The 9,603-nt window shown below is 65.7% G+C and overlaps 1 protein-coding gene across 1 annotated transcript; it reads right to left on the bottom strand.

Moving 5' to 3' along the window:
- Window positions 1-909: 909 nt before the first annotated feature.
- ACTG1 (actin gamma 1) lies at window positions 910-3,671 on the bottom strand. Its single transcript, XM_037157851.2, has 5 exons — window positions 3,562-3,671; window positions 2,815-3,183; window positions 2,094-2,532; window positions 1,832-2,013; window positions 910-1,744 (listed from the first exon to the last, which is right to left on the bottom strand). The coding sequence occupies exons 2-5, from the start codon at window positions 3,175-3,177 to the stop codon at window positions 1,601-1,603; spliced, it is 1,128 nt and encodes a 375-aa protein (XP_037013746.1). The 5' UTR covers window positions 3,178-3,183; window positions 3,562-3,671; the 3' UTR covers window positions 910-1,600.
- Between the last annotated feature and the right edge of the window lie 5,932 nt (window positions 3,672-9,603).

Consider the following 9,603-nt stretch of genomic DNA (forward strand, 5'->3'; position numbering starts at 1 on the left):
GTCCTTGCTTCCCACGCTGCGGATGCCCAGCCCGGGTCCGGCCCAGGTGTGGGTGGCGCTGAGCCGCACCTCCCAAGCCGGTTCGAGGTCACAGTGGCTCAGGTCAGTCTCCTCTGCCAGAGCCCCGCTTCCTCTGCCAGAGCCGCATTTCTGTGCACTCAGGGCTGAAGGACTAAGACAGGTGGGGTGTCCAGCAGCCATGGGGTCCTCACGGGGCCCCCTGGGGCTGGGTGCCAGACCCTGGGACAGTGCCCAGTCCCTTCCAGTGGGCAGTGACTGGTCGGGACACCTGTCCCCAGTCCCGAGTGTGCCACATGAAGGGCCAGGCCCTTGAGAACTAGACTACTAACCCATAGGAGTGGAGGGCTGAGCTTGACCCCTGCTGTGTGCGGGGAGCAGCTGGGGCCTCACTAGTTTCAACACCCGTGGAGGACACACGCACCCACCCACAGCCACAGGGTGCAGTGGAACAGGACCCTCACTGGGCAGCCACACCAGCTCCTTCCCAGCCCGGCAGCACAGCCATTCCCGGCACTCGGGACTCGGGGGAGGAATGATGCCAGGGGCCCAACTGCAGGGTCCCTGTGAGGTGACAGACAAGAGCCGAGGCCTGAAAGAGGGGCACATACCTCCCTCTCACATGCTCCCAAGCCCCGTCCCCAACCAGATACAGGTTCCACCCCCCCCCAGTCCCAGTGAAGTCTCAGCCCTAAGGGTAGGTTGTCTGTGAACAGGGACCAGCTGTGAAGGATCAGGACAAGGTCCAGCTTTGGAGGATGAGATGCCAACCAGCCCGTGGGTCACAAGGGAACACCCTGGAGGCCCAGCCAGGCCCATGCGGTCAGGTGGTCCCCGACCCGTTGACCAAGCGGGAGCTGCCCCCCCCCGCCCCCCAACACAGCAGCCGGATTTACTGCAGCACTTTTATTTTCCTCACAATGACGTGTTGCTGGGGCCTAATGTCCTCACGTGACAGTAGAAAACCAAAATTTGTCTTCTCTTCGAGAACTGAGAATTACGTACAAAAACCTTACATAAATTAAAAGAATGAATAAATTTACAGGTGGAAATGCAAACCGTTTTCCAACTCAAGGCAAGTAACAAGCCAGATGTGCTGGCAGGAAACATCAGCTAAGAAAGGAAAAGGGTCCGAGGCCTGGACCCGCCCCGCCCCGTCAGACCGGCAGGACAGGGCAGCGGGGTCAGGACTCGTGCTGGCCTCTTGGCCTCTAGGGAAACCGAGGGCTAACACCCTGCACGCATCAGGACGCACGCTTCTTGTCAAGCTCCTGGATTTCTCTCCCAGAATCATGTCCCCCTTTAAGCCACCAGTAACCAGCCGCACGTCCAGAGGCCGAAATTGAAGATGTGTGCAGGGTGTTAGGTGTGTACCAAGGGCACAGGTAACTTGAATACAAGGTCAGAATCAGCAACCAGGTCTACAATCCAGTGCTGAGCTCAGATACAAGCTTCAAGAACGGTTTCTTTTCGGAGGCTTATTCCAGTTTCGCGAGGCCAGCATGAGGTGTGTACATCTGCCAGGGCCAACTCGGACTTGATCGCCCGCGCAGCAAGTGCTGCGCCTCTGCCCACAGTCCATCTAGAAGCACTTGCGGTGGACGATGGAGGGGCCCGACTCGTCGTACTCCTGCTTGCTGATCCACATCTGCTGGAAGGTGGACAGCGAGGCCAGGATGGAGCCGCCGATCCACACGGAGTACTTGCGCTCGGGCGGGGCAATGATCTGCGGAGGAGAGTCCAGCTTTAGCCTGCACCGGCACCACCCCCCCGGGGGCCCCTCCGCCCACGCCCACAACCACCCTCAGCTCACCTTGATCTTCATCGTGCTGGGGGCCAGGGCCGTGATCTCCTTCTGCATCCTGTCCGCGATGCCGGGGTACATGGTGGTCCCCCCAGACAGCACCGTGTTGGCATAGAGGTCCTTGCGGATGTCCACATCACACTTCATGATGGAGTTGAACGTGGTCTCGTGGATGCCACAGGACTCCATGCCTAGCAGACAAAGCTCAGCCTCAACTTGGGCCTCCCCCTGCAGCCCGAGGGCAAGGCCCCAACGCCACCCCGACACCTACCGAGAAAAGAGGGCTGGAAGAGCGCCTCCGGACACCGGAAGCGCTCATTGCCGATGGTGATCACCTGCCCGTCGGGCAGCTCGTAGCTCTTCTCCAGGGAGGAAGAGGACGCCGCGGTGGCCATCTCCTGCTCGAAGTCCAGGGCGACGTAGCACAGCTTCTCCTTGATGTCACGCACGATCTCCCGCTCGGCTGTGGTGGTGAAGCTGTAGCCGCGCTCCGTGAGGATCTTCATGAGGTAGTCGGTCAGGTCCCGGCCAGCCAGGTCCAGACGCAGGATGGCGTGGGGCAGGGCGTAGCCCTCGTAGATGGGCACCGTGTGGGTGACCCCGTCCCCAGAGTCCATGACAATGCCGGTGGTGCGGCCAGAGGCGTACAGGGACAGCACGGCCTGGATGGCCACGTACATGGCGGGCGTGTTGAAGGTCTCGAACATGATCTGGACGAGAGGCAACGGGCTCCCTCAGTGGGGGGCGGACCCAGACCCCCCCACGCTCACACGCCGCATGCCAGCATGCCCCCAGAGTGATGTGTGAGGACAGAAAGGAAAGCAGGCAAAAACACAACGAGAAACCTTGAGACTTCAGGGAAGAAATGCCAGGAGGAGAACAGAACCCTGAAAATATCGAAAGAAACACTTGAATTTCAGAAAATAAAGCTGAACAGAAAATGACTCGTGAAACGGCGGGCCGGGCGATGGCGGCAGCTGGGCGGCACCTACCTGAGTCATCTTCTCACGGTTGGCTTTGGGGTTCAGGGGGGCCTCTGTCAGCAGCACGGGGTGCTCTTCGGGGGCCACGCGCAGCTCGTTGTAGAAGGTGTGGTGCCAGATCTTCTCCATGTCGTCCCAGTTGGTGACGATGCCGTGCTCGATGGGGTACTTCAGGGTCAGGATGCCGCGCTTGCTCTGGGCCTCGTCGCCTACGTAGCTGTCCTTCTGCCCCATGCCCACCATGACGCCCTGGTGTCGGGGGCGCCCCACGATGGAGGGGAACACGGCCCGGGGGGCGTCATCCCCAGCAAAGCCAGCTTTGCACATGCCAGAGCCATTGTCGATGACGAGCGCGGCGATCTCTTCTTCCATAGCGATCTGAGCGGAAGGAGGCCGACTCAGCCAGGGCGCGCCCAGGGGCCCGGTCGGGACTCACCCAGGCCGTCTCCCCTCCCCGCCGGCCCCGACCCCAGCCCGCCGCCTGCACCAACAACCGCCCGGAACCGCGCTGGCCTCTCCCTCGACGCCCCCCACCGTCCTCCGCGGCGGCGCACCGGGAACTCTCCGCACTGCGGCCCGGCCCCGCCCCGCTCCCCCTCCCCCTCTGCCGGCCTGGGCGCCCGCCCAGCGCCCGTCCGCCCCGCCACCCTTTGTTCACGGAGACGTTGTGCTGGGACTCCCGGCGCGGGAGGGGCCCTGCGGAGAGGGGTACGATGTCTCGGAGTGGGCCTGGGGCTCGCAAACCTAGCTGCTTACCTGAGAGGGCGGCGGTCGCGGGACGCGGAAAAACGGAGAGCAGACGTGCAAAAGGACGAAGACGGCGGCCCTGCTGCAGTGAGTGAGACCGACTGCGGCCTCCCCCGCCGCTTTTTAAGCGGAGCGGGGCGCGCGCGCGGGGCGGCGGCGCGCGCGGCCCCAGAACATGTCCATATATGGCGATCTTTCCGAACGCCGGGCGCCCATTGGCCCGCCCGGCTGGGGCACGTGGGGTCCCCGCGCTCGGCTCCGCCCCGCGCCCGCACCGCCTCCAACGTCCCCGCCCGCGCCGGACAGGCTCGGGAGACCCCGCGCCCGAAGCCCCGCGCGAGTTGGCGCGCGGGTGGGGCGAGCAGGAGGCCCCCGGGTTTGCGAGAGGGTCGCGGGGAGGCCCCCGCGCGGCCGATCGGCAGGCCCCGCCCCGGGACTGCTGCACATTGTGGGGGAGGGCCCGGCTGCACCCCGAAACCGCCTGGCCCGTGGCTGGGCCGCGCCCCAAGTCAGGGTGTGTCGCCGCGGCCCGGACCCCCTGCGGGGCTTTGCATCCCCCGAGGCTCCGCAGCGATCTGGGCTGCGAAGGCTGTTTTCGGAGCCCGTGCCAGGCGAGGGGAAGGGTAGGTGGGGGCTCCCCCAAGCCGCCCTTGCCGCGCTCTGGCCCCGCGGCCTGGGGCACCCCGGGGATCCGTGACCTCGCACCCCGTCCCACTGGTCACCTATGACCGCTCAGGCCCCACCGGGGCCTGCTCAGGTGGGGGTGCCCTGCTCAGGATCCCTGGCAGGGCACGGTGCAGAGGCCCGGTGTTGCCCACACGTGACGCATCCTGCTCTTCAAACCGCAGTCCCGATTGTCCCCAAGCGGGGCTCCACACCGGATTTGGGGCCACCCCACCCCCCCATCCGCTAGGGAGAGAATGGGTCTTTCATTTAAATGACTTGGGGGCATTGTAGGGAAGCAGCCAGAGAAGGGAAACGGCTTTCCCGAACGGCTCACTCCCCGCTAGACTTGAGGGGCATCAGTTTTCTCCATTCGCCATACTGGGGGAGGGCCAGGCCTGGGGTGGGTTTGCTGCGCCTCTGCCCTGGGCCCGGGCGCCCGAGACTGTGGGTTCTTGGTCTAGGGCGCGGCCTTTCCCCAGGAGCCTGTGCTGGGAGACCAGTCCTAGGCCGGGCCGCACCTGCTGGCGCCAGTGCTCCGGTTATGCCCACAGGGGAAGAAGTGTACTGCTTTTACTTTGAGTTCACTTGAACTTTGGGAACCGCTCCGCATAGCAACCAGAGAGGCAGAGGGAAGAGCACTTGCCAAGAGGGGTGGCAGTGGCGCCAGGCAGAGGGAGGCCGGGAACTCGGCCATTGTCCCAGACACTCAGCTTGACTGGGGCAGGTGACTGAGGTTGTGGGGGCAGGGTGGTTGGGGCCAGGCACCCTGAGAACCCTGCACAGTCAGCTGGTGACCACATTTGGGGATGAGGACGCTGGATCCGGAACTGAAGCAGCTGCCCTGCTCACCTGCGGGCTGCAGTCTCCAGACGCCAAGGCCTTGCCCTTGGCCACCTGTGCCACCGGGCCTAGTAGGTCAGCAGTTCCCAGACTGTCCCGGGTGCAGGGAAGGCTCTCGGGTGCCTGCCCCAACCAAGGGGCACCCTGGGGCTGGGCTCCAGAAAGCCCACCCTGAGTCGTTCCTATGGTGGGGGCATCAGTGTTACTGGGTGACTGATCCCACTTTGGGAGCCCCAAGATGTCACTCACAGAATGTGGGGGAGGTAAAAAGTATCTAAGATCTCCTGGCTGTGTCTGCCCACCCGGTGCTCCTGGCAGGACCCCTTGACTTCGGGGGTGCCTGCCACCCCATCCAGTAACCTTTACCCTCCTTTGTCTGGTGTATGCAGGGAGGAGTGGGCCGCTTCCGGGGACAGATGGACGGGCCAGAGGCTCAGGGACCTCTGTCCCCGCCCCCACGCCACTAGTTTCCCACCTTGCACTCAGGACGCCGGGTGCAAGGCCGAAGAGTCGCGGGGAAAGTGAAGGGAGGCCGAGATTCCCGGGGCTCCCCCACCCGCAGGGCTGAGAGGCGGGGGCGGGGGCAGCTACTACCCCTAACGCCGCTGTGTCACTCGCGGCGGGGAAGTCGAGGTGCGGCCGCAGGTGTGCGGGCGGAGCGCGGCAGCGAGCGGCGCGGCCATATTTGGCGATTTCGGCGCCGCCCGGGAAACCGCGTCCAGGGCAGCCCGGTCCCCGCCCGCCGCCGGCCCTGAGTCACCGGCGGGGCGGGGGACGGAAGTAACGGACGGCGGGCGCCGGGCGCGCTCCTCGCCTTATTTAGTCAAGGAGTCCGCGGATTGGCCATCGGAACAAAGGGGCGGTGGCGGGGCGGCCCCGGCGACTCCGAGGGGCGGGGGAAGGAGGGGGCGGCTGCGGCTCCCCACCCCCACGCCCGGCCCTCCTCGCCTGCCTGGGACCCCGCCGCCCCGCTGCCAGGCCGACCCGCGACGGGCGGGGCGGGGGGACGAGGGGGCTTGTGCGCCCCCCCCCCCGAGGTCTGGTGGCCACTGAGGTAGGGGCGTGCGGAGCTGGATGCCCGGCGGGCGAGGACAGGGGCGACCGCCGCCAGGGAAGAACCACCCGGAGCCCGGCGTGAAGGGACGCGGTGGGGCCAGGCCCCAGGTGGAGCGAACCATCGCTCCGTCCGCCTGGCGCGGGGCTTGCGGAAGCGCCGCATTCTGCGCCCAGATTTTTCAGTTTTGCAACGGGGCGGCGCGAGGCCTCGCCCAAGGTCACCGCAGGGCTGTGCTCTGGGAAATGCAGGGCCGCCCCCACTCCGACATCGGGGGGGGGGGTCCCTGGGGAGGGGCCCGTGCGGATGGGCAGCGGGGGCCGGTGATGAGGGGCCTGCGGAGGAGAAAGCACCAGCGGTCGCCCTCCTGCCCGCCCGCCCAAGCGGGCGTGTCCATCCGTCTCGTGACGGACACTTAGGGCTGGAGAAGTAGGTGTTTTTTTCTAGCTCAGTGCTGCCTTCCGTGGATTTATTGCGATCTTGGTGGGTCTGATTTCATCTTCCGTCCACTTAGTGGCTGAGAACACCGCAGTGTAGGGCGGGGCTCCCCTTGCAAGGAAGGGCGGCGGAGCAGAGGCCGCCCCACGCCCGCCCACCCTGCAGCCCTGACTCCGGTCCTTCCCACTTCTTCCTCCGCCTGACACCCACGCTACCGGTCACCTCCCTGCTCCAGCCTCCAGGCTTGCTCCCCAGGATCTGGGTCACCTCCACACCTCACAGCACAGCCCAAAGCCCACCTCCAGCCGCCGCCCAACCAGCGGGCCCTCCTCAGGCAGCAGGGTAGGGGCCTTGGCGCTGAGGCCTCCCCCTCCTGGCCTTTGCCCCTGCCATTCCACCTGCCAGAATGCCTCTTCTTCCCGCCTGGGGTGCGTCCTGGGACAGAAGACAGGAAGAACAGGTCAAGTCTGGAGTGTAATTAGCACCACACAGCGAGGTCAATCGCAGAGTGACGACTGACCAAGCCTGTACGACAGAAGGGCGGGGAGCCCACAGGCCCGCGGGAGCCCGCACCCCACCTTTTCGAGTCTTCTGTAAATCTAAAATCGCCTCGTCGTGAAGACTTTATTTTAAAAAGACCAAGGAAACTCCGAGGGCTGGGGCTCCGTTGTTTGGGCCTTGTCCAGCAAAGCTAAAGTTCGCCTGTTCGAATCCCAGTCCTGGCACTTACAAGAAGCAACTGATTGGTGTTTTTCACGTTGCTGTTTCTCTCCCTCTCTTTAAAAATAAATAAATAAAGTCTTTTTAAAAATCCAAGGAAAACCAAACTTCCCCGACTCTCAACTCACTGTCCTATTCCCTGTCCCGTGGGCTGGTCAAGTGTCACAAGACCCACTCCAGGGCGCTGGGTGGGCTCCCACGGGGGCGGGGCAGCCCCTGGACGGGCCCTGTCTCCGGAACAGTAGTCCCCAGGGCTGCTCTGGTGACGAGGACAGCTTCCTGCCAACGTGGCTTCCCTGGCTCAGCTTCAGGTCAAAGGGCAAGGTCAGGGGCACATGCTCCTGTCCCTGGCCTGGTGCCCTGTGGGCCCTTCTCCGGCATCACTCAGACTGGGCCACGGGGCGTCCCGCTGCCCGGCGCCCCCCAGGTCTGGGCCCAGCCCCCTCCAGCGCCCAGCCCCGTAGCCTTCGGAGGGTCAGCCGTTCGGTCACTACGGCGAGGGAGCCGGCCCTGTGTGTGTTCGTCACTGCTGGGAGTCACCCGTGGGGCCGCGTGTGCTGTCCACGTCTCACTCGTGCCCAAGGACACGACTGTGCCACTTCCCAACGGGGAAACGGGCTCACAATGTGCCTCCCACATGAAGTTAGGGGGTCCGGGGCAGAGAGACACCCAGATCAAGGGTCCCTGAGCTCCTGCCTGCTGCTCTGGCAAAGGAGGGCTCCAGGCCTTGCAGAGAAGAGCCCGCTGGTGTCTGGCTAGAGTCCCCCCTCCCGGCTGGGGCGGCTGGGGGGGCGGCAACCGGGGCGGCCCTGGAAGAGCACTGGGCTCAGCTCTGCGAGGGGTGTGGGACCCATCAGACTGAGAGGCTGGTGGCCCGCCTGCCCCGGTGACAGGTCTGAGCCAAGAGGCCACTGGGTGACCAGCACACCTTCCCTCCCCGGCCTCACCCCGGAGGTTCGCCAGGCCTCAGGCCTTGCTGTCCCCAGGTGTCCCATCTTTGGTGATGACTCAGAAGCACTCAGCGCGCCTCTGTGCGTCAGAGTGGGGCAGTGGGGCTCCGCTCTGCCTCGAGGGCCCCCCCAGGCCCCCCTGCCTGGAGGTGGGACTGCCTCCCCCCGCCCCCTGCCACTGCTTCTTACTGGCAGGGAGCCAAGGCCAGGAGCCAGGGCGCCCAGCAGGCCACAGCACCCCTGGCACATCCCTGACCCACGTGGTGTGTGCCGGTCCACCGCCTCCTGCTTCCCCACAGCTGATGTTGCAAACCAGGTCACTGCTCCTGCTGCCACCTGCTGCCTTGCATGGGGCCCGACCCCACCCTTCAGCTAGTGCACCTGGGACCCCCTGCTAGCCAGCCCCGGCCAGCGCCCCGCTGTCCCTCAGCCCCTCCGTGAGGGACTCGCACCCTCCTCTGGCCTCGAGGAGGTCTCCCCACCTCCCACCTGCATAGCATCGGTGCCCCACCTCCCCCGCAGAGGGTCAAGTTTGCCAGCGTAGAGGTGAAGCCAGGAGCCTGGAACAGCGCCTAGTGCCCACCCGGGCAGGCAGCCAGGACAGAGGCAGAAGGAACAGGAAGGGAAGGGCCACACTGAGGGGTGGGCAGGGGAGAGCCCCGCCAGCGCCCACCCCAACCCTGACTCAGTGCGGAGAGAGGGCTGTAGGGCTGGGTGGAAGGGAGCCGGTCTGCCCCCAGGGCCCTGCCCCCACCCAGCTGTAGGTTCCCTGGGCACAGGGAACAGGCGGGTCTTTCAGGCAAAACAGAGAAGGTGCACAGGGGACCTGCCACAGTGAGGTATAGGCAGGAGGCCCCTTCTCTGGGCTCTCTGTCCTCCCTGCCACTGTCCTCAGGGTGGGCACAGTGGAGGGAGGTGGGGTCCTGACCAGCCATCCTGGCCAGAGCCTCCCGCCTTCCCTGGCACTGGCTTCTGGGGGGAAGGGGCCCGGCCCAGGGGGAGAGGGGGCGGCCCCAGCAGGCAGGAAGGCACATCCCCGTGGAGCTGTTCTGACCCCGCGGGGTACGTGGGAGCCCCCTGGGCACTCTCTTCTACGCCCAGCCCAGGGCCGCGCGTCCTGGTTTTTCCGGGGGCGGAGCCCGGATCACCTGTCACTTGTCGCCCCACCCACGCTCCGCCCGGCCCGGCCTCGCCCCCGGGAACCTGGTCCCTCAACCGGCTTTCCCTTCGCCCGACTTCGCTGGTGTATGCAGGAGAAATAGGGCCCTGAGAGGCTGGGTGGGCCCAGGCGGGCCAGCGGAGACCCCCAAGCTGCGCAGACTGGGGCCGGAGGCCTGAGATGCCCTGCCTGTCAGTGCCGATCCTTGAGGGGGCTCTGCCTCT

Source organism: Artibeus jamaicensis, unplaced genomic scaffold (genome assembly GCF_021234435.1).
Source record: "Artibeus jamaicensis isolate MK-2021 breed Jamaican fruit bat unplaced genomic scaffold, CSHL_Jam_final contig_2259, whole genome shotgun sequence".
Classification (NCBI taxonomy): Eukaryota; Metazoa; Chordata; class Mammalia; order Chiroptera; family Phyllostomidae; genus Artibeus; species Artibeus jamaicensis.

Coding starts and splice junctions, on each gene's coding strand:
- ACTG1 (XM_037157851.2), bottom strand. CDS start 3,177: ATGGAAGAAGAGATCGCCGCGCTCGTCATCGACAATGGCTCTGGCATG. Junction 2,533..2,814: donor ACCGTGAGAAGATGACTCAG/GTAGGTGCCGCC, acceptor CCTCTCGTCCAG/ATCATGTTCGAGACCTTCAA. Junction 2,014..2,093: donor CTTCCAGCCCTCTTTTCTCG/GTAGGTGTCGGG, acceptor TTTGTCTGCTAG/GCATGGAGTCCTGTGGCATC.